The sequence below is a fragment of the Rhinoderma darwinii genome, chromosome 1 (assembly GCF_050947455.1).
Source record: "Rhinoderma darwinii isolate aRhiDar2 chromosome 1, aRhiDar2.hap1, whole genome shotgun sequence".
NCBI classification, from domain to species: domain Eukaryota; kingdom Metazoa; phylum Chordata; class Amphibia; order Anura; family Rhinodermatidae; genus Rhinoderma; species Rhinoderma darwinii.
The window spans coordinates 406,286,236-406,311,710 of NC_134687.1; the positions used below are offsets into that span (position 1 = coordinate 406,286,236).

The 25,475-nt window shown below is 39.9% G+C and overlaps 1 protein-coding gene across 2 annotated transcripts in view; it reads left to right on the plus strand.

Annotated features, from left to right (window-relative positions):
- The first annotated feature begins 301 nt into the window (after positions 1-301).
- ZFHX2 (zinc finger homeobox 2) overlaps positions 302-25,475 on the plus strand; it is a 66,734-nt gene continuing 41,560 nt past the window's right edge. The window contains exons 1-2 of one of the 2 annotated variants that reach the window (XM_075828917.1): positions 302-672; positions 21,623-23,764. In XM_075828917.1, coding sequence (XP_075685032.1) covers positions 21,664-23,764 — 2,101 coding nt within the window. In that variant the 5' untranslated portion in view covers positions 302-672; positions 21,623-21,663. The remainder of the gene's footprint in view (positions 673-21,622; positions 23,765-25,475) is intronic. The other variant, XM_075828918.1, reaches the window with a different exon arrangement.

Genomic DNA, 25,475 nt, shown 5'->3' on the forward strand with positions numbered 1-25,475 from the left:
TTGTTCTATTTATTAGTATTATAAGACAGCACCTTATTATATTGAGAATCATTTTCGTATGGAAATATCCCCCTTTCCCTGTGTATTCCGCATTCTGCGCTGGTATCTCTCGGAGCAGCTAATCGTCCTTTTTTTGAATGGTTTTCTAAGACATTTTGGATTTTAGTGTGAACATATCAGTTTGACACCTCTGCTGTCCTTACACTGCCCTTCTGCCACCACCCCTTCATGTCCAGAGGTAGGAAAGTGTCTCTCCCAGGCTGCTTCTGTTTGCACCTGCTCAGTCTCCCAGCGCTGTGTTGTGTGTGTATGTGTATGTGTGTATGTATGTGTGTGTGTGTGTGTGTGTGTGTCTGTGCGTATTGATTATTCCATTGTGCTGGGGAGAGAGAGAGGAGCTGTCTGTGAATGGATCTGGGAGAGAGAGGGGGAGAGGGAGAGGTGTCTCGGAGACTGTAAATCAATAGGAAAAGCCCTGTCCACACAGAGAAAGTACCTCACACCACAAAGACATTGATTTATTTTTTCCTAGTCTTCATCTTCCTTCTGTAAAGGGGGGAGCAAGAAAGCCCGAGAGAGAGAGCGAGAAAGAGAGAGGGAGAGAGAGAGAGGGAGAGACCGCCTCCTCAGCATCCCTCAGACACAGCTTTATCCTCTCGCACCAGCTAAGCTGTAAGTAGCATTGATTTTACAATCTATTCCTGTTTTTTTTCCTCTCTCTCTTTTCGTCTCTCTCCCTCCATCTCTCTCCCTCTTTCTCTCATTTTGTGGCTTGTGGGTCAGAAGGCAATTGATTGAGGGGAGTAGATGGATGTATAGAAATTGACATATATATAATTCCACCCATTTACAGTTTACAGTTACATGCAGCAGCATCTCTTTCTGCAATTCCAAATACATATGTGTGTAATGAAGAAATATATATTCTTTTATATAAATATAAATGCACACACACATACACGTATATTTATACGCACGTCTATGTACATACACGTCTTCGTGTATGTGTGCATGTCCATATATATATATATATATATATATATATATATATGTGTGTGTGTGTGTTGAATGGTATATCTACAACTGGGCAATAATTTCGATTATTATTTACAATCTCATGGTATCATTTTTTCAATATTCAGCATATAATTTATGAAGAGGAAAGGTATATTGGTATACTTTTATATTTCATATGTTGTTCCCATTAGTATTGGTTCAGACATATATCATATCATCATCATCTGTATGTATACATATATATATATATATATATATATATATATATATATATGTGTGTGTGTGTGTGTGCAGGATCACATGTGAAGAAAAATAACATTGGTTCTATTTATATACACACGCACACAAAAATATATATATATATATATATATACTTTTGTTGGGTTGTCAGGGGTTTATTATGCTCGCATATACATATTATATAGGTTGCACAGACAATAAAACACATATGTGCATGCTAAGGTTTCTCGTAGCATCTCCGGCTTCGTTAAATTTGACAGATATTTGTAGGTAAACCCAGGACAGAGCCAGAGGGGAGAAAAGAGGGAGAGACATTCGGAACGAGAGCAGCAGCGGCCTGACAGTCCTTCACACCTGTCCCGTGACATCACAGTCGTATGTCTGTGATTGACTGATGGCCTCATCACATTTCCCAGATAATAAGCACATTTACTATGGGGGTGATACAAACCATGAGACTGACGCACAGAAATATATCGATACATAGACGCAAAATGATATAATGGAAGGCAGATTTTTGGTGTATGATGTATAAGAGGAGCAGTATACAGAGACCTAGGCTCTGTAGTATATAATTATTACACAGACAATGCACATATACAAGCTGCTCCAGTCATCACGGATGTATGGCGTTAAGGTATGGAGGGTGGGTTGTATCAAAAGAGGACCAACAATAAAAGGATTATTTACCATCGTGGTATTCTAGATATACACAGAATTGTGGATACCATGGGAGGGATCAAATTTAGACTCAATGTATTCAACAATGTATTGCTGAATAAGGTAAAAATAAGGGGTTCGGATATACAGGGGGATAACAGTGGTATTTCAGTTATTCACAGCCATGAGGTTGCCAAGGGAAGCTCATATACACACAGAGATAGATGGATCATTTGGTCGGATTACATATACACAAAGGCCAGGAGGTTCAGCTATACACAGTGACATAAGAGGGGGGGACAAGATAGATGCAGAAATACATGCATAATGACGGAGGCTTATTTGTACACACTGAAAAGCTGAAGGAGGTTATGATAAGCATGACCCTGTATACATTTAGATATAAAGAGACATATGCCGGTGATGTGATATACAGGAAGGGTTCTAATATGCACCAAGACAATAAGACATAGAAGGAGATTCAGATATACATAGAAATAAAGATACAGAGGGAGGCTCAGGTATTCACACAGACAGGCGCAGTTATGGAGGCCCAAGCACAATTTACATATAAAGAGAGAAAGGGATACTGGATGTCCAGCTATAAACATATTATACCATATAGATAAGAGAGGGATAGTAAGGCTAGCTCAGATTTACTTAAAGACATAAGGTATATTGGAAGGGCTTATGTGTATAAATGTAAACATTATAAGAGAGTCTAAGATTCATAGAGGGATAAACGGAGATAAAGATGTCACAATATATAAGAAGACTAAAAGTTTATATTTAGTAACACTGAGAGATGGATAATATATGCTTGAGAAGAATATTGTGGGAGGTTCACATATACATAGAGTCACGGACAGAGAAGGCCATGAAGAGCTTCAGGGATACAAAGACATTAATATGTACTTCTAGAAATGTGATATTGAGAGAAACTCAAATATTCATTGGAATAAGCAGCTGTGATGGAGACAAATAATGGAAAGTTTAAGAATTATTGATGTTTTCAGGTATATACAGATATGTTTTATCATATATTTCCATAAAGTAATATATATATATGTGATAGTAGTACAAGGTCATTAGCTAGATGCACACAACCAATATTACACTGAATGGCCATATCATATAAATGTATAGTTGGTTTATACATCAGTACACTAGTGTATTGTGGGACATTTACATGTGTAAAGATTTGTGGTAGGGCCTAGGCACAGAAGGTGAGTTAGTGCTCAGCTCCTTGTGTACCCTTCTGATATATACATATGTTATTAAAATTATGAACCTGTCCGAGAATATCTTGGTTATTAGGACACACAGATGTTTTTTATTTTATTTGGACATGCCATGAATAATGGCCAAAACGACTGGTCTCCGCTATTTTTACCGATTCACGACTATTTAACTGAAAGACAATCTGTAGAAATTTTGATCTGTCACGTTGGATTTGTTTGGCTGTTATATAAAGAGTGTTTCCCGTTCTGCTAGGTCTTAGGTTGTAGTTTTTTGACCAGAAGTACATTTGGACAATTGATTGGACTTACATTTATCAGACAGCTGAAATCTTATGTCTGACTAATATATGTCTAAAGGCCCGTGTACATTGTCCGTTATCATGACAATTCATTTGTTTCTAAACAACTGTAACGATAATTGCCTAGTGTGGAAGTACAAAACCGGTTTCGGTAAATGCTCATAGCAACACTTAGGGTATGTTCACACGACAACGCCAATTACGTCTGAAATTAGGGAGCTATTTTCAGGCGAAAACAGCTCCTGAATTTCAGACGTTTTGACAAGTGCACGCGTTTTTCGCGGCGTCTTTTAAGGACGTAATTGGTACTGGTTTTCATTGAAGTAAATGAAAAACGGCTCCAACTACGTCCCAAGAACTGACATGCACTTCTTTGAGGTGCTCGTCTTTTTACGCGCCGTCTTTTGACAGCGGTGTGTAAAAAAAAAGGTCTGGAGCCGTTTCTTCGGCCGTAATTCGAGGCGTAAAACGCCTGAATTACGTCCGTAAATATGGCGTGTGAACATACCCTAACTTTTTATAATGCTTATTACACACCTCTCTGGAGTGCCGTCACTAGGCAATGATGATGGTGCCCGCCAGGAAGGGGATCCTCCTCCCTTACTGATTCAAGATGTCGATTTTTGTTGGTAGTTTGAATGTTGTTCCGTGTAAATGAGGTTCCTTATTCATCTAATGTACATTGCTAAGAAGTTGAATGCAAACTACAGTTGCATATAAGCAGCCATTTAGTCCTTCAATTGGTTTACTAACAGGAAGTCCTGAAAAATATCCGCACTCATAATCTCAACTTATCTCACATATCAGATCTTAGAACATCCATGAAAATTTACATACATATGTGTGAAGGATATGATCGGCTGCACAAGCTTTTCAAAAGCTGCACAAGAAAACAACCTAAAACGTAGGGGAAAATATTGCTAGCTAGCTATATATATATATATATATATATATATATATATATATATATATATATATATATATATATATATATATATATATATATATATATATATATAATATATGCCATAATTAGTGTTAATTGCTTTTTTTCATCTACCCTTGTGGTGAGCAACATGTCAGATTTTTTGTCGGATGCAAAATGTAGTGTCATCTGATATGAGGAACTGGGATCGTATTGGAATGTTCCTTGGTTAGTAAGGGCCTTCAAATTTCTTTTTTCTTTTCCCTATGACAGATTTCATGTCTTGTAGGAATTTGTAATTCCTACTAAATTCAAAGAAGTGTGACCACACATAAACAACCCCCTGATCATTAAAATTGAGGATTGAAACCCTCTTTCTTAAAGGGGTTGATTCTAATGGGCCAACCATGCGGCCTCTGGAGATAGACAACATGATACAAAGTGGAATGGCGTTTTCCTAACTGCCAATTTGGTCTCGCGATTGTTAGAATCACAGCAGTCAGACCCCTGCCGATCGGACAGTAATAGCATATCCTAGCAAAATGCCACGTATTCGCCATATGTCTCTCTTATGTCTCTCAGTAGAGAGCCATAGGAGAGACATATGTGGCCCATTAGAATCAACCCCTTTAATATTGATGTTGGTGCAAGCTGCTAGACCTCCAATGAAATTTCTGATTCTGAAATTTGCAATCAAAATGCTCTGTTGTATTTATGGAACTCAGGTATATACTTATGTGTACGATGAGAAGACCTATAGGTACAACTGTACAAATACAAAGGTCGCTGCACCCACAAATAATTATTCATAATAGAGGAGGCTTATTTGTACGCACTGACAAGCTGAGGGAGGTTATGATAAGCATGTACTTACGCAGTTTACCTTTCTATATACCCGGACATATGCCAAGGACGGCACTAATATTGCCATTTTGAATTAGGCACTGGCACAGTCCCATGCAGGGAAACGGTAGCGTGAATAAAAAGTTGTCAAAACTCAATTTTTTGTCTATTTAGTACCATTTGCTAAGGTAAGCAGGCAGCCCGTGTGCTGTATCTCGCTTAAATGTCTTCTTTTTATGTTGATATATCACTTGTATAGTAAGGGTGAAAGCGTCATGTTTCATACCTACATTTTTAAATATGTGGGCACCTCATTGCTAGTAGGTACATTAGATCAAGCATTCAGCTTTGCACTCTTCATAGACAAACATTACCAGTAGAATGGATTGTACTGTAGACCTCATTGACTTTTATCTTAGCATTGTCATAGAATGCCATCTTTCATACATTTTCTGCCCTGTTATAGCTAGTCTGGTAAACTATTGTCATGAAGTGGAAACATCTTGGTGCAACAGCAGTAGTGAAGCTGTGAATGGCCAGGCCACGCAAACTTCCGATGCGGGAACTTCAAGTGCTAAAGCACCTACAAAAAGCTGTTCTTGGTTGCAGTACTCTGTACCACGTTCCAAACTTGTCCTGAAATCACCGTGCGCAGTGCAGAGGATCGGCTGTACTGGCGTAAAGTACAGAGTCATTGAACTCCTTCTAGATATGGATATGATGTTTGGGTGTTCACATACTTTTATTGTATTATCTATATAATACTTTTTTATGTGTGTTCCCCAAAAGGTTAGAATAAGTCTTGAGGCAACTGTACCTTCACTGTAACATGACTTTTATAATGGGCCTTCTTGGACCCTAGGTCATGTAAATACCACGTTGTACTGATATTTCCACATCAGGGTGTTGTGCAGAGATTATCAGGAGCTCTTCTGAATACTTTTCTGAGGTCTCAGACACGCTAGAAGTACAGAAAATCTAAAATATCCCTTATCAATAAGTAGAAAATATAGTTTGGTTGAATTAAGACTCTGTTCACATCTGCCTCGTGGATTTCATTTATAACAGAAGCCACAATTCAGTGTCTGATCCATAATACAAAGGACACCAACGGCGCCGAACATTTCCTATTGACTTACAACGGGGTGCCGCGTTGGAGTCCGGCGCCTTAATGGCAAGAATGTTGCTGCATGCTTCGCTTTTCTTGCAGTCAAATGTGCCGGAACTTCCGACAGATGCTCCAAACAGCAGTGTGAATAGAGGCTAATACTTTAAAATGCAGCCAGCTAGTTAATTACAAAGACTCTTACTTGTTTACATGAATACCGGCTTCCACGTGGATGATGATCAGTACAGGCAGCGTATTTCTATTAGTGATGTCAGGAGGGATTAGCCATATACTAGCACCACTGTTAGTGTATTGACAGATCTTTCCGACTGAAACACATCTAATCTCAACCCTTTATCTGGTAGTAAAAGAATAGTTTTGTTAAACTTGTCGATATAAAAGTCTTCGTGTTGCTGCCTTTTACTGGTGCCTCGAAAAAAAAAAAAAATCTGCTCTTGCATCAGAACTGATACTGATACAGTCATCTCTCATCTCTGTAATTCCTGCATATTGCTTTAATCTGTGCTGTATGTAAAGGCCCATTTACTCATCGCAATTATCGTTAAGATCTGAGAGATCATGAGGGTTCATAACGATAATTGGGTAAATGCAATCAATGATTAGCGAAAAAAGATTGGCGAAAAGAATTGTTCATGCATAAAACGTATCCTTCTCGTTTGTGCAATATCATTGAATTGTAACAAGTAAATAGTTGTCATCTGACCTGTTACCACTGTTTTATATAACCATTATGAAATCCGTTGTGGTACATAAACTAGAATGGTAAAGGCATACACATCCATCATACAATACTAACAATTTTGGATGTTGGCTATTGCGTATCGCTGGTACAAAATAATGGCCTTGTGTAAATGGGTCTTAACTGTGAGATCTATCTTTCCGGTTTTGTGAATGCTATGGATATCGCTAGTTGTACATGGCAACTAACTTTTTGCCATAGATATCTTCCAGCACTTGGGACTGAGAGAGCATGCAGTGTATATCAATACAAGCTTTCAGTACTTGCAGTTAATGTGGGTAACAAGAGCGTGGAGATTGGCAAGTGTCACCAATAGGCTGCAGATAGTGTTGGTTTACAAAATTGGGTCTGAACGGGTTAAATAATGGTTTGTTAGAGATTCTAAATTATATCATAATGAATTACTAGAAAGGGAAACTCTGGTTGTAACCAGAGCCTTTCTTCGTTTTTTTTCATGACTAGGACTAGGACTAGGAGACGTCTTGTCTAAAAATTCTGTGCTCTTCTTAAAGGAGCTATGGTGCCCAAATGTTGTCAGAAATTACTGGGCAGCGTAAGCTCCTGATTAAGAAACTGTCAAGAGCTCACAAATTTCTTTAAAAGTAGGAGGAAGATGTTAAGAAATATCAGCATATAATGTTCAGTGACATTTACTTTCAATTATAGGCCCTGAAAACTTTTGACCGATCAAAGAGCTGGTGGCCATTGGTGATTTTCTTATTTTTAACTGTATGAGGACCCTGCCTAACAAATCCCCGTGTCTAAGCTTCCTGGACCCCCATGAGTGTGGTATAAATGATCGATAGATGGATCGGTCGATACTGGGGTTTACTGCAGTCACACCGTTTTCAGGTTTTCTGTGAGACACTACAAGCTCTTAGATGTATGCAAACATTTCATGTTTTGTTATTTTTAATTGTATTACAGTCATATTTACTATACTTAGAAATGTTTTGATCAAATTGTGTGGGCTAACCTGCCACGACAAGGTGACCTCATTCAGATGGGTCCCCTACACTAAACATTATACCTGTATAACAGAAGACTTACCTCTTTCTCTTGGGGCTTGGCCTACAAAATGTATTCAGGATATGGAGGATCATGTATTATTCTATACTAAATAAAAAGGAAATATGTTCAATTTAAAAGTAGATGGTCATGTGTCACATTATGTCACAGAAGCACAGTCAGCACTGCAAAGAAATATTGACTCAGCGGGACCAATTCTGTTGTGCTGACTAAGGCCTCATGCACACGAACGTATTTTTTTCCTCCCGTAAATACGGGTCCATTGTCACACGTATTCGACTCGTATTCCTCCAGTATTTACGGACCCGTGCCCGTAAATACGGGTCCGGTGTCACCAGTATTCCACCCGTATTTACGGACCCGTTTTCTCTAAAACTAATCGGCAGCCCCTTCTCTCTATCAGTGCTGGAAAGAGGGAAGGGGCAGCCCTTTTGGGCAGAGTTTCCGCAGCGAGTGAATGTAAAAGAAGTTCATACGTACCGTTGTATTGGTGACGCATCCCTCTTTTGACATCCAGTCAGACTTCCCTGGATGACGCGGCAGTCCATGTGACTGCTGCAGCGGTCACATGGGATGAAACATACGTGCACACACGTAGCTACCCGTAATTACAGGAGCCCCATAGACTTCTGAGGGCCTGCTCGTGCCGTTATTACGGCCTGAATTAGGACATGTTCTATATTTTTCAACGGCACGGGCACCTTCCCTTAAGCATACGGGAAGGTACCCGTGGCCAATAGAAGTCTATAGAAGGCTCGTAATTACGGGCGTTTTTAACGTTCGTGTGCATGGGGCCTAAGGGCTCTGTTTCCGTCAGTACCATATTGAAGGGAGTTTTTGATATGTACCATATTAAGGGGGTGCAGGTTTATTTTAGAAATAAGATCTGGAGCCTTTTTTATTACCCATTCCGATGACATTTTAGTGGAATATTGATATTTGCTACTTATTTTATTATTTTATATTTTGTGAATAGTTTTAGCACCTATAACCTGGAATGATATTATGATATTCATAAAGTATTTTTTATTTTCTCTTTCTTTGTATTTACATAGAAGCCTAGAACTATTTTCTTCATTCTATGCCTGATCAGATTTGAGTTGGGTTGTTAGTACAATGTACACAAGCATCAGGACCATGTCAAAGCGCTAACACAACTATGGTCAGTTCCATCCCATTTTATAATACAAAAGGAAGAATTGCATAGTTGCAGTGTTGTGCTATATCAATCTATACATGGTCTGATTATTGGCCCAGGCAAAATATCACACAATTTATGGTCAACTTTAGTGGAGTTAAACGATGACTACTTCCAAATTGATTGTAGCCGTTTAACAATCATGCCAACGTGTAGGCGAGGCACTAAATTATAACTGAGAACTCCGGGAAGATGGGTCAAGTGAGGATACAAGAACATAAAGAATGGGCAGGGAGTGAAGTCAGTTAATCCTAAATGCATCCATAGAGTATTAATGGCTACTTGAAATTGATAAAAGCTGTATAAAAACAGTATTCTGTGATCACAAATATTGCAATATATTTTACAGGTAGATGCAAAGTTGAAAAGGAGTTTTTAGTTAGAATTTTTGTGTAGGGGGCAGGAGAAGGCTTTAAATAGTTTCAGATCCTTTCATAAACAATATGTTTCATGCTATGTTTAAGAAGTGTGTATGCCCATAAACTGGATATTTCTGATACTTTACTTATCTGTCTTCAATATTCCATACAATGAGGCAAACAGATTTAATAGAATTTATATTTTACGTCATTTATAAAGGTACTATATTTTATATCTGTTCTGAAAATAAAATAACTAAAGTCCATCAAAACCTAAAAAAATAATAAAAATAAATAAAAAAAATAATAATATATATATAGTAAGAACAGTCAAGACCGGTTCTTTTCTTTTCCCTTGCAAGAGTATATATATATATTCTGAGATATCTACATAAAAGAAAGGTGGAGTAATAGAGCAGAAATATAAAATACAAAGGACTTCAAATAAACCAAAGGTTAATTCATCAAAGGGATTTTTGGTGAACATCTACTTCCTATGTTATTCTATAGGACTTATTCATCAAACACTAAGGGGACGTTGCTCTACAGAGTAATACAGGAAGAAGTCTCCGCTCACATGAGAGAAATAAGAACCTTTGATGGTTAGACTGCAAAGGAGGATTTCCAGATGAGGAAAGAAAAAGTTTTTAGAGTAGAAAGGACTTTAAGGCTAGGTTCACATTTTGCATTTTGGTGCAGCACAAACTACTGAACTGTAAGAACCACGTTAAGAAAAAAACACGGAAAAACTGCGAATCGCTGTTTTGACACAATTTTGTTTCTCAGGAACTACTTATACGGGCAACTGTGAATAAGTGTGTTTTTTTAAATGCAGTTTTCTGGCTGCATCTTATAATTGCTTATTAAAGGGAGGGGAAAAAAAGGAGAGAGAATCCCACTTTTTTTTTTTCTTTCGGATTCATTCAAAATCCAACAGGAGAAACCGCTGTATAAAGCTTTATGGCTATGGGGTACAGTAGAGCTCCATGGAGGTCTGTGGGTACTGTTTCACACCTCTGTACATCTCGGAGGTTGTACAAAGGCGGTATACAGACATGTGCATGAACCCTTAGGTCTTATTCACACGAACGTGTTAAACGTCCGTGTGACGGCCGTTGAAACAACGGCCGTCACACGGACCTATATAATTCAATGTGGCCGTTGTTTCAACGGACCGGGTGAAGGGTCCGTGAGAAAATAGGATATGTCCTATTTTTTCACGCTTCACGCATTCCTCCATAGACTCTAGTCTATGGGGGATGCATGATATCGCATCCCGCAGCGCAGAGCACGGATGCACCTCGGGCGCAATTTTTCACGCCCGAGATGCGCAACGTTTGTGTGAATCTAGCCTTAGGCTGACTTTTCACATTTTCACTAAGATGCAAACAAAAATGTCTCATTAGAACTATGTTTTTACATGTAAATGTTCCTAATGATCATATCCACAGGATTATTTGACCTACTGTACATAATTTGGGACTCCTATAATGGAAGTATTTATGGTGATTGGTAGGGGAACCTCATTATTGTGAATAGCAGGTCTTTTCCTAGGAAAGGAACAGTTTTCCATTCCTCGGCCTAGTAAAATATCTCTGCTTTTTTAATGTAGAGTTCAGGCCAGTATCCAGGTAATCATAGAAATGGCCGTCCTTTTTAGAGGGGGACTGTAGAGGTAATGCCAAATATTTGTTACAATTGTTTTATGATTGAATTTGATATATATCCTTTATTCCCTTTTATACATAGATACCCATGACCCAGCAATATGAGCAGAACTGGTTCTCTGGCATTTACCTGCTCTGAATTATGAGCACATATGTTGATAATAGCAGTGTGCGCATTGTCTTAGAGGATATATGTAGCAGGGCTGAGAAGGTTTACATACTGAACAGGTACATCTATCAGCTTCTCACACACTAATGATATTTGTGCGTCATAAAGCTGTTTGCAGCTTTTTATTCGTCTCTCATCTTTCCTCCGCTCTCTTTGTCTCTCTGCTGTCTTCTGCATTTCTCTCCGCCCCCAACCATCTCGGGCATATTCTGTCACTCCGCTTTTGTCTTCCCCTTTCTCTGGCTTTTGCTTCTGTTCTCTCCCTCCTTTCTCTGGGTCCATGTTTTTTTTCTCTGTGGAATCTTGATATCAATCCACCTTGTTCTGTCTTGCATTTTTCTTAAATTCTTTGTTGTCTGCGCGCGCCTCCATCTTATATGATACACGTACCTCTCCACACCTCCCTGCAAGATATTATAGTACAGATACATCAAGTGTTAATGTGTTACATCCACTCGCTACTTTACAGAAGCTTCTTATGTCCGTGTATTTTCATGAACCCTTTTTTTCTTTTAGTAGAGGAATTTTAATAGTCATTTCCAATTATCCCTGAAAGAATTGGGTTAATAATATCTTATTCCTCCAAACGAAACTATTAACACTTTCAGTACCAATGAAAACCATGAGAAGGGATTGCTGGGTATGAAAGCTGGAAGGGTTAATCAATTCTCTTTTCATCTCAGGAGGGGGCTGCTCATTAGCAAGAGTAACAACCATAAGGGGTGTGTTTACCATATTTAATGTTTGTGCTCATTCAAGGGTTAATGGCTTATCCGTAGGGGGTAAGGTCATTTTTTATTTTTTTTTATCCATGTACTTACTATGCTAATGGTCCATGTGCTCCTTTGATAACATACAGATACATTAGCATACTGGACACAACTGATAACACATGTCATATCTTCTGATTGACACATACTGTCACAGTGCGGATACATCAGTTTGTACGTGATGACAAGTATACTGTATGTTGTGCTTCATAAAAAACATGCTAAGACTGTATGCCGGCAGTGAGAGGGCTGATCTGATAGCTGCTGGACCGTGCCAGTATATAGAGGGAGCTCATATTTTCGCACACAGACAGTGTGTCGACACCTCGCTCTCTTAACACACCGTTAGAAAGTAATTGTATTGATTTTTCCATCCTTCTTCACCCTGCGTCTTCGGATGTCTCTCTGAATATCCTTGTGTGTCTCTATCGCAACATCTCTTGCGCTGTCTCTACTGCTACATGCACTGTCTCCTCCTATTTGATGTCCTAAACTAAGCTTTCCTCTCTGCTATATCTTTATATATCTATCACCATAAAGACATCCCTCTAATCCTGCGTGCTTCTCCACAAATCTTCCCCTCTCTCGCTCTGTATGTCCTTGGCGCTCATTCACGGTAGTTTCCTGTGAGGCCTATCCCTTCCTTCGGCTGCCTCCTCCTCATCTTTTATCATTTATTATTACTTTTTTCCTCAAGTATCTTCTTCACTTTATGCTGTTTCTTTTTGAAGATCTCTCTAGCTGGCTACATATTTCCTTTCCTAGATTATTTACACACTTGGAGGAAGTAGTGACAGTTGTTGAGGTGTTAAATTCTGGTCAGCAGATTCCATAGATTTTATTGGGATCCACTGACAGTCTAATGCCCATAGGGGCATTAATGTTCTGGACAAATAGACCTGTTAATAGAGGAATCGTTCATCCTTATTTTCATTCAAACATTTATTGTATATCTGTGACCAGATTTACATACAGAATCTTTGTGTCATACAAATAAGTTATTTTATTCAATCGATAATTGGATTATATCAGTATAAAATATTGAGCATCTGATAGAGTATATTTCTCAAAATTGTTGTGTTTTTTATGGTCGCGTCCCCCTGACGGAAAGCTCTGACAGAACCCATGAATGGAGTCCCGACGCAGATGTGAACAAAGCCTGAGGCCCCATGCACATGACTATATTTTTATCTACCCGTAAATATGGTCCATATTTGATCCGTGTATACGGATGCAAATGATGTCATCAACATGTTGCATAGTAAGGCTTCCGTAAATACGGACGGTCTACGGATGCACATCTGTAGCCGTTCATATTTAATAAGAATAAGACAGGTTCTATAATTTTTTCAGCACGGAAAAATACTGAAAGGTATCCGTGGCCAATAGAAATGAATGGTTCCGTAATTACGGATGACATATACGGTCGTGTGCATGGGGCCTTAGTTTAAAGAGTCTCTGTCACCAGATTATAAGTTCCTGTAATGTAGATAACAACAGTGGTTTTTATTTTGAAAAACTTTCATTTTTTAGCAAGTTATGAGCAATTTTAGATTTATGCTAATTAGTTTCTTAATAGACAACTGGGCGTGTTTTTACTTTTTACCAACTGGGCGTTGTGAAGAGAAGTGTATGATGCTGACCAATCAGTGACCAATCCGCGTCATACGCTTCTCATTGTTCCAGCCCAGCTTCTTTCACTGCACAATCACACTGTGCTGTGGATCATGTTGGGCTGGAACAATGGGAAGTGTATGATGATTGGTCAGCATCATACACTTCTCTCCACAACGCCCACTTGGTCAAAAGTAAAAACACGCCCAGTTGTCTATTAAGAAACGAATTAGCATAAATCTAAAATTGCTCATAACTTGCTCAAAAATGATAGTTTTTCAAAATAAAAAACACTGTTGTTATCTACATTACAGCGCCGATCAGATTATGTATGAGATAGGGCATTTATAATGTGGTGACAGAGCCTCTTTAAAGAGGCTCTGTCACCAGATTTTGCAACCCCTATCTGCTATTGCAGCAGATCGGCGCTGCAATGTAGATTACAGTAACGTTTTTATTTTTAAAAAACGAGCATTTTTGGCCAAGTTATGAGCATTTTTGTATTTATGCAAATGAGGCTTGCAAAAGTCCAAGTGGGCGTGTTTCATCAGGTAAGTATCATCCACTTCTCTTCAGAACGCCCAGCATCTGGCAGTGCAGATCTGTGACGTCACTCACTTCCTGCCCCAGGTCCTGCATTGTGTCGGCCACATCGGCACCAGAGGCTACAGTTGATTCTGCAGCAGCATCAGCATTTGCAGGTAAGTAGCTACATCGACTTACCTGCAAACGCTGATGCTGCTGCAGAATCAACTGTAGCCTCTGGTGCCGATGTGTCCTCGCTCGTCCGACACGATGCAGGACCTGTGAGTGACGTCACAGCGTGATCTCTCGAGAACACGCTGTGTGTCTGCACTGCCAGAAGCTGGGCGTTCTGAAGAGAAGTGGATGATACTTCTCGTCAGAACGCCCAGCTAGTAAAAGTAGTAAAAACGCCCCGATGTACGCACATAATACACGCCCAGTTGGACTTTTACTTTAAACACGCCCACTTGGACTTTTGCAAGCCTCATTTGCATAAATACAAAAATGGTAATAACTTGGCAAAAAATGCTCGTTTTTTAAAAATAAAAACGTTACTGTAATCTACATTGCAGCGCCTATCTGCTGCAATAGCAGATAGGGGTTGCAAAATCTGGTGACAGAGCCTCTTTAAGTAGCTATTGGCTTGCTATGTTAGCATTGTCTAAGTGTAATTATATTAACATTTGTGTTTCCATTGTTTTCTTATCATTATATTGGATAGCTACAGCAGTATTTGTTCATTATCCCTGTACATGCTTGTTATGTTTGTATTGATTGATTGTCATTGCTCTTTATCTGGCTAGGTTTCCATCATTTGTTTTTGTTTTGTTTTTAAACATAGCATAGACACACTTTTTGTGAATTTATCCTAATTCCATGACATGCAGAAGCTTTACATCATCCCATTCTATAGGATATGGTAAACCTCTCTTTTGGCAGCATTGTAATTTTTAGGCTCTCCAAGCTCATTTTACCTCCACAATTGCATCATGCCATGTCCCCAAGGACTTGAGATGTGCCACTAGACAATGCCCCAAGCTGTTATTGAGTTGATTATCACACATCAATAAGATTGACATGAGGGCTTTGAAAGGTGACATGTGATTAAGGCGTAGAAGTCCAAGCTCAACTGAATGGTAGCCTAGGCATATTTTAGTATGCCTCCAGGCATACTAAAATCTTCATAGAAAACAAGTCCTATATGATGAATACCATTAACCATTAGTTTCTTAACATTGTATCAGGAAATGTTTATTATCCAACAATTGTATAGCACAGTTATGTTTTACAAAGCTGAACAGTGGATATATATCCAAAAATTCAGTATTCAATGTTTCCGGACAACAGAAATTTGGTCAGTTGGTTGGAAAAATCATAATCAGGTATTTTGCAATTCTTAATAGCAAAGTTCTGAAAAAATGTGTTTATCATTAATTGCCTTTTTTAAAGGGTTATCTACTTGGAGAAATATTTCTTACAAGGATCCACGGAAAATAAGCTGATCACAGGGTGTTCCACTCCTTACGGTCCTTTTACACGGGCAGATATTCCTCCCGTTAAATGAGCACTGATGACAATACAGCTCGTCAAATTCAAATAATGCAATGATCGCATTTTACCTCTTGTCAGCAGCACATCCCCTGTTTACACGTGGAGATGTGCTGCCGACAAGCCACCATTTTTCTACCTGCATAAAAGATGCATCAGCCAACAAACGAGCGTTTGCTGGTTTGTCAGCTGATCACTGCCCTTTTTACGCAGGGCAATGATTAGGAACAAGTGTTCATACGAATGCTCGTTCGCCCGACCTTTTGTCCATGTAAAAGGGCCTTTAGACTCCCATTTTTCAGTGGTAATCTGTGGTGGAACCCAGCAGCTAGTGCTCAATTGCCACAGAAAAAAAGAAGCATTACATAGTTTACATTGAAACGGGAGAATTCCATCTATTAACTCAGAATTCCATGAGGAATAACACTTTATAAGACTTGTATCCTACAATTAATTTTAGCAATTTTCCCCTCTGCAGGCTCTATTTCTAATTCTCAGTTTTACTTGAGCCTGTGGGTGGAACATAACTCCTATTATGTCTACTATTCACAGCACAAATAGAGAAGAGAACATCCTTCTCCCCAATCTCTTTTTAGCACACCTTCAGAAGCAGCAGCAACAGGGAGGACATTATACAGCAGTAATGAGCAATGTAGCTGCTTATTATAAGCAGTTGCAGCATATCTGTGTATCTTTGCCTCTTTTCTTAATCTGATCCTACTCCTCCCCTCTCCATAGACTTCTATGGGCAACTGATCCCTCAGTGAGTGAGTCAGTAAATTTAGAGTGAGTGAACAGTTGAAAGGGGGGGGGGGGGAGGGAATTAGCCTGATAAGTTAAGAAAGAGGCATCTTTCTCTAATAAGATATTTTACAAAGTTTCTTTTACTTGTACTATTAGTTTGTACAAAGTTTGCTGAAAATTTAGTGACCATTTAAAAGCTTCAGTGTGGAAGAGTGTAATCTGTAGTGGACACTGGTACAAAAGTGAGCATTCTGAAAGTCATATTAGTGCCAACAAGCGCGGCTTGCTCATTTTATGAATACGAGTACTGGCTACCTCTATTGGACAACCAATATTGAACACACTAGACGTTCAAAAGCGCATGACAATGTAGCTAGTTGCAGGATCCATTTTGGCAAACTTAGTGTTCATTGTTGTGCTCTTCTTCTATGTATATCGTATAGTCTTCTGAGCATGTAATCCATCCTATTGAAGGTAGTGTTTTTCAGATTAGCATAGTTTACGTGGTAGTGGAACCTTTTCTATTTTAACTTTTAAATTGGCTACATTTATTTGCTATGATTGTTTATTGATAGACCAATTTGTTATTTTCATGGTTAGTTTTCCTTCTAAAGTTTGGCACCTGCTTGGACAGTGCGCCACTAATGGTTTATTACAATTGATTTTCACTTTTACATACTTGATCAAGTCTGAATGGAATTTTTTTTTGTAAATTGAAAAAAATGGAAATGATAAATATATTAAATTTACAGAAAACTACGATCAGGAAGGTTAAAGGTGTTATTTGGGTTCCTAAAAATGTTTAGTAATGTCTGGAAATGATCTGAATTAAATAAAACAACTAGTACTCACTTATCCTTTCCCCCGGCGATCCAGGGCTGACGCTCCGGCGCCCCTCCTGGTGATTGTTTACATGCACGTAGCATGTAACCGCTGCAGCCAATTAGGGGGCTCAGCAGTGACGAATTGTATTTCTGGCATAATACCAGAAATACAACATATGACCACTGAGCCCACTAATTGGTTGCAGCGGTCACATGCTGCCTGCATGCAAACAATCACCAGGAGGGTCGTCAAAGCGTCAGCGCTGGATCGCCGGGGGAAAGGGTAGGCGAGTACTATTTTTTTTTAAAATTCCACCTACTTTTTAATTGATGAACTGTGCATGTGCTATAGCTTACACTGAACATTAAATAACCAACAGGTTTATGATTTTCATTTGGCTATAACTGTTCCCATTGATATCTATGTTTATTATTACTGTATGACTAGCATAGGTGATTGGGTTTAATGTAATTACATAGCGTTGGCTGTATTTCCTTCAGGGCTTACAAATTGTAAAATGTATTCCCTCCTGATAGTATTTATTTAGGGAATTGAAGAAAGTAAAGCTCTGTTTATTTTGATGTGTATAAGTTTCCAGTATTTTTGATGCAAGAATAGTACAGACAGCGAAAACCAGGGGTATTAGTCAATGGGGCCCTTTAGGATTCCTCAGGAACGAATTGAAAATTATCCGCATAGCTGTCTTGGCTACATTATGAACGGAAACCATGACGCCAATGTAAATAGAGCCTAAATCTACCTATAAATATTGAATCAATATCAACAATTAAGCTGATAAATTTATATCTATGGGCACAATTAGACTAGGGATACACCTAGAATTTTTGTAGTAAGACTTTCTTCTTTAGCGTTATTCAAACCTAAAAGACGATGTGCGACGAAGGAAATGTATCACCTGTTTACAAGATAGGTGATAAATGTCTGACTACTGAAACCCCCACCAATCACTAGAACAGGGGTACCATGTATAGCGCTTGGCTGTTTCCGTCAACCTCATAGACATTGAATGAAGCAGCAGGGCGCATGTGTGACCACTGCTTCATTCAAACTCATCCTCACTGTGATCATGCACTGAGGAAGAATGGGGGGTTCATACCAACGTTTTACTGATCGCTATGGTACAACCCCTTTAACAAATGATTTGCAAGACATTTTCAAGTGATTTTTAAGTTTCTTTATGGAGGAAAAAAGTGGCTACTACATTTTATAATTTCTCAGAAATCCTACCATGTAGTGAATAAAAAGAGAAATCGCTAGCAGCAAAAGGCACTTGACATCTGCGTGTGTCAGCCCCGTATGATGCGCAGCCGCCATCATTATGACACTCCGTTTGGATGTTTTTAAACAGAAAAGCATGTGGTTCTTTTCTGTTTTCATTCATCCTTTTCACAGCTGTTGCGCGAATCACGCGCGTCCCACAGAAGTGCTTCCGTGTTGCAATGCGTGATTTTCACGCACCCATTGACTTCAATGGGTGCGAGATGTGCGAAATACGCACAAAGAACGGACATGTCGTGACTTTGTCGCCTAGGACTCACGCAGCGTAAAAATCACGCACCTGTCTGCACGGCCCCATAGACTAATATAGGTCTGTGCGACGCGTGTGAAAATCACGCGCGTTGCACGGACGTATATCCCGTTCGTCTGAATAAGCCCTCAGAGTATTTTTTTGTAGTGAGAGATAAAAGTCTAGGTGTAGCCCTATCCTTAACATGTGCATACACTTTAGATATCTGTCGGCCAACAGCTTTTTCTCCCGGCTCCCCCATACACAGTTGGTTGAGCGTGCATGTGTTTTCAATGGGGAGAGGGTAATAAGCCACTGCCAGACTCCTCTTCTTAGGTAACAAAGCATCGGGCATGTTGAAATCCAACATGCCCAATCCTTCTCTCTCCCGAATTTGCTGTCAGTTTCCGGACATACCCATACATATTAGATAGTCAGCTGGTCCCACTGAAAATGGTCGGTTGTCCGACTGTCATCTAATGGGTATGAGTACCTTTAGACTAAGGGTATATTCACACATTGCTGTCATAATGTGACAAAACCATGGCGTTTTACCTCGATTTCACAAAATTTGTTGCTATTACTGTTATAATACCGCGATGTGTAAATAAACCCTAAACATAAAGGGCTAAACATAAGTAAATAGACATAAAGGGATAAACTTAAGTTTTGGGAAACACAAAGTATGGGCCCTTTAACACGGGCCAGTTATCGGGCAAACCAGCTTTCATATGAACGCACGTTCCTGTGTAAACAGGACAAAGTTCAGCCGATGAATGAGCAAACGCTCGTTCATCAGGTGATGGTATAGTTTATGCAGCAATAAATATTATCGTTGTCGGCAACAAATCTCCCTGTGTAAGCAGGGAGACGTGCTGCCGACATGATAGAAATGTATAGGGACGAACGATTGTAGTAATGAGCGCTCATACCCATACATATAGCTCCTCGTGAAAGGAGCAAACGAGCGCCGATCAACGAGCTGGTTCGCTGATCGGCGCTCGTTTACATGGTCCATGTCGGGCAGTGTAAGAGGACCCTATGTTGCAATAGTTAAAAACATCTTAATCTCTGCTCTTCAATGGAGGAGAAGTTGCTTACTGGCTAGTTTACATTTAGTTGAAATATTGTAATAAACAATTATATAAACTACATAGTGTAACAAGTGTATGGGGAAGACAGACAGTGGTCTTTTATATATAAGGCTTTGTTCACATCTGCGTCGTGGCTCCGGTCTTGGCTTCCGTCAGACCTTTCCATCAGGGGAACCCATGAGCAGAAACCAAACTGAAACAAACGTAAACTATAGTTTTCCGTTTGCATCACCATTGATTTCGTTGCAAATGGTTTCCGTTTGTCTCTGTTTCGTAAGACTGCGCTATTGATTCCATCCAAAAAACGGAAACCTTACGCAACGGAGACAAACGGAAACCATTTGCAACGGATCCGTCACCATTGAAATCAATGGTGATTCAAACGGAAACCTATGGTTTCCGTTTGCCTTTCCATTGATGCTTTCCTCCGACGGAAAGCATTAACGCAAAGCGAACACTGATGTGAACAGACCCCAAGCCTAATCTATTTCTTCGATCTAAGAACAGACCGTGGTGGATGTATTTTGTGTTAGAAGTCTTGATTAGTCGTAAAAAATGTCCATTTGGGAAAGCCGGTAGATTTGTTTCTTTTTTTTTAGATTAGATATTCTTGAGGGCACTACAGAATTACTCGGTTGTCCCTGCACTAGCTGCTCATTACTATGCTGGCTGGTGATGGCTGCATAAATTGGCTAGTTGAGCCTGGCTTGGGTTCTGATTATGAAGAGGAGTATAAACAATGAAAGTGATTATCGATAATGAGGACAGCTCCATATTGAGCTCTTACGAAGGTATTTATTGATGTTGGTGGGCGCATACACGTATATCTTGATATATGTCAGCTTGATTGTGTGGTTACAATAACAAAGCTCCAGCTATCGTTATTTTTTATTCCTTTCCTCAACAATTTTGTCCCCCATTCTTGCACCAGTGCTTCACCCCACCCCCCACCCAATATTAAACCCCCTCCTCTCTCAAAGCTGTAGAATGAAACTCTTTAGTTAATAATTTCCATACTCATTAACATGCTAATGTGCTCAGGCTCACAGCTCTTTAATCACCTCAACATCAGACTCTGTGGGGAGCAGAATTATAAGGACTCCAGGGAGGGGGGAGGAGAGAGACCAGCAGAACAGCAATTAACCCTTACCTTGTCATAACATATTCCTTGTCAAAGATTAGATTGGCCAAATTGTTTCAAGCCAGAGAGGCAGGTGATCCCCATCCCACACACAGCCCCAGGCAAATTGTTCATAAATTAACTCTTGAGTTACCAGACATGCACGCAGTAAATAGTGCTTTTTACGTGTGGTGCAGCAGAGAATTATAACCTATTTGACAAAGCATGCAGAAAAACAATCATATTATTATTCAACTGAAAAGTATAGAGATTTACTATCAGTTTAGCTTACTATCGTCAGTTTATGTTTTCTCATAAATATTCTTCTTCTGTACACAGGGCTGTGTCTGAGATGATTCTTGCATATCAACCGTGCAGCTATGGATGCTGATGAATGCCTCCTTGCCACTTCTGGGCAGGATGAAAGAAGCTCCTGGCCTCTGGACCTCAATATATCCCTTTGCCCAACAGCCACCAAAGATACCCCTCTCCCGCCTCCTAACCCGTCTCCAGAATTGTTATCAGCCTCCTCCTCTGTTTCTGCTGCTGGAGGAGGATATCGAGATGTCAGCCCGACATCCTCCTTGTTGCAGCCACTTGTGACTCCCAGTTCTCCACAGCCAAATTATCTGCCAAAGCTCTCATCTCCTTTACAACCAAACTGCAAGGAGGATAATGAGGACAGAGGGGAGGCCCTGGTGGGACATGTGCTTTTTTCTAGTGATGGAACTGTCTACCTCCTGAAAGGTGAGGAAGAGGAGGAAGGTGCGCTTCCTTCCCCAGCTTCACCACAGGACTCCCCTAAAAGCACATTGCAGTCACGTCCTCCACTCACCTCTTTTCGTCTCACCGCCACTTACCAAGGCTTTCGCTCTAACCAAATATCCCAACATACCTCAGCTGAGGCAGCCGATCTTACTCAACCGGCGCCTGGCAACTCGCCCAGAAAACAAGACCAACCCAAAGAAAAGGAAGCAGGAGGGCAAAAAGGGAAAGATTATTTAAGACGCAAATCAACTGGGGAGTCCATAAGGACACAAAGAGTGGATGGTACATGGATTTGTCTCCCTTGCCAGCTCAATTTTCGAAGTGGAAAGCATCTGGGGTTGCATGCTTCCCACTTCCATGGGTTAGAGCACCCATATCAAGATCACTTGGCATCAGGGGAAAGCTGTGGTATCATTCATAGATCAAGTGGGCAAGTTTTTCTCAGCCTTTTAGAACCAAAAAAAAGCCAGATTGTGTTAGATGCTGGACAGGAGCCAGAGAATGTTGCCCTTTCTGATGTTCAAGTCACCCCAAACTTAGATGTAATCCAAAGTGCAAATGAACAGTCTGAAACATTGGAGGATTTTATTAAAGACACAAAACACAATGATACCAAAAGTCATGTGGCTTGTCAAGGGAAACCAGAAAGTCCTAAACTTTCTATGGGCCTGGCGCCCAGCTCACCTCTAAGTTATCCCAAATGTGAATCCACAGGAACATCCCACTCAACTGAAGCCAAAGATTCAAAGGCCAACAAAGATGAAAAGAACAGTGTAGAAAACTGGTGCTCAGCAGGAACAGAGGCACTGGATGAAGATGTTGAAGGAGAGATAGAGGATATGCCAGAAAGCAACCCCTCTGCCTCACAGATCTCAGACATCAATGAACAGCTACTTGCAAACCAAAGCTTCTATGGTCCAATGATGACACGTTCCTTGTTACAAATGGGAGCTCTTCATGGCTCTGACAAAGGGGGTAACCAAACAGATTCAGATCGTGGGCCTTTGGCCTTTGATGAATGCACACCATCCTCAGGCCCCCAACCATTCCAAAGTCTCTCACTTCAAGGCCAGCTTTCCCTGTTACACTCTCGCAATTCATGTAAAACGCTTAAATGTCCCAAATGTAACTGGCATTACAAATACCAACAGACACTAGATGTTCATATGAAGGATAAACATCCTGAAAGTCACAGCCATTGTTCTTATTGCCACAGTGGCCAGCAGCATCCACGCCTGGCTCGAGGTGAAAGCTACAACTGTGGCTATAAGCCATATCGCTGTGAAGCTTGCAATTATTCCACAACCACTAAAGGAAACCTCACCATACACATGCAGTCTGACAAACACTTGGCTAACCTCCAAGGTTACCAAGGTTCTGGCCCCGCTGCCAACACGTCAGTTCCACCCTTAGCAGCACCAACAGTGAATATAGGGCAGGGAGAAGTAAGTCAAACGTCACCGACTGACCGTCAAATGAAGCAAAAGGCATCATGGCACTGTAAGGTGTGTAATTATGAAACTAATATTTCTCGTAACTTACGTATTCACATGACCAGTGAGAAGCACATGCAGAATGTACTACTACTTCACCAAGGACTGGGAATGGGCCAAGATAACTTTCCATTCTATGGAAGTCCACTTGCACCAGACCAGGGACTGGAGCACCCACTTCTTTTCAATCCCATGCACTTCAGCTCATCTGCAACCCAAGGTAAGGACATGCATTGATAACAAAAAAGCCTTACAACAGGTATATAATATTTGTAAAGAAATATATTTTGACTGCAGAGGATTTACACACTTTAGCCAATAGTTTAAATAAGCAGTAGCCCAGGTCAAACAGTCAGCCAGCAAATCTCATTTAGCTGAACATTGCCATTAGTTTCAGAACTAGCTCTAGAAAAGTGTAAAAAAGTGAATTTTACCAAATAGAATTGTTATATGTCAAACGGCAATACTGCACTCTACAGATTAAAATCATATTCAATTCTTTGAGGGAGACTTAAAGAGGCTCTGTTACCACATTATAAGTTACCACATTATAAGTTATATCTTCTACATAATGTGATCGGCGCTGTAATGTAGATTACAGCAGTGTTTTTTATTTAGAAAAACGATCAATTTTGACGGAGTTATGACCTATTTCAGATTTATGCTAATGACTTTCTTAATAGACAACTGGGTATGTTTTTACTTTTTGACCAAGTGGGCGTTGTGGAGAGAAGTGTATGACGCTGACCAATCATCGTCATACACTTCTCTCCATTCATGTACTCGGACATCGTGATCTCGCGAGATCACGCTTGCTGTCACTTACTCACACATTAACGTTACTGAAGTGCCTTGAGAGTGACTAGACATCTCTTCCAGCCAGGACGCGATGTCTATTCACAATCCGGACACTTCGGTAACGTTTGTGTGGGACTTAATGACAGCAAGCGTGATCTCGCGAGATCACTATGTGCTGAGTACATGAATGGAGAGAAGTGCATGATGCTGATTGGTCAGCGTCATACACTTTTCTCCACAACGCCCACTTGGTCAAAAATTAAAAACACGCCCAATTGTCTATTAAGAAAGTCATTAGCATAAATCTAAAATAGGTCATTACTCCGTCAAAATTGATCGTTTTTTTAAATAAAAACCACTGCTGTAATCTACATTACAGCGCTGATCACATTATGTAGGAGATAGGCCACTTATAATCTGGTGACAGAGCCTCTTTAAGATCTTCCACAAGTTAGAACAGTGCCAGTGTCATTGCAGGAAAGATGCAGAGTACAGAATGGTTGTCTATTAACAGATTATAATATATTAAATAACTATTCACGTATTCTTACTGTTACTTAAAGGGGTTGTCCTTTTAATTTTTTTTATTAATTAATTTATAGAATAGGAAATCACACAGATTTCTAATATATACTTATTTAAAATTCTGCTCACATACCTTTCTTATACCAGTGTAATGCCTTTGTCTAAAAAATAATAAAAATGGTATAGCGCACAGATTAGTTCATAGTAATGCATCCATACAAGAACTAAATGGACTAAAGATGGCGGCATTCATGTGACCCCTGGCATTCAGGTAACACTGTACAGGTAGATAACAGGTGAATAATAGATTATTGAGGAGCAGAAATGATAAAGTATTTCGATCTACATCAACATCTTCTCATCATGTCTGTCCGTGTCTGTGAGGAGCAGCTCTTACATTGTCACGCACAGTGAAGCCGTTGTTCATGATTATTCCACCATTAGACCTAGTCACTTAGCCCTTGGATGTGTCCTCTATGTGGCCCCAACACATGTATGTCATGTAACACTGCTACTATCTGAATGCCAGGGGTCACATGGTGTGTGTGTGGCGGGAGGGGGGGGGGTCACATGACGCCATGTTTAGTCATATTCAGTCAGCCCGTGGA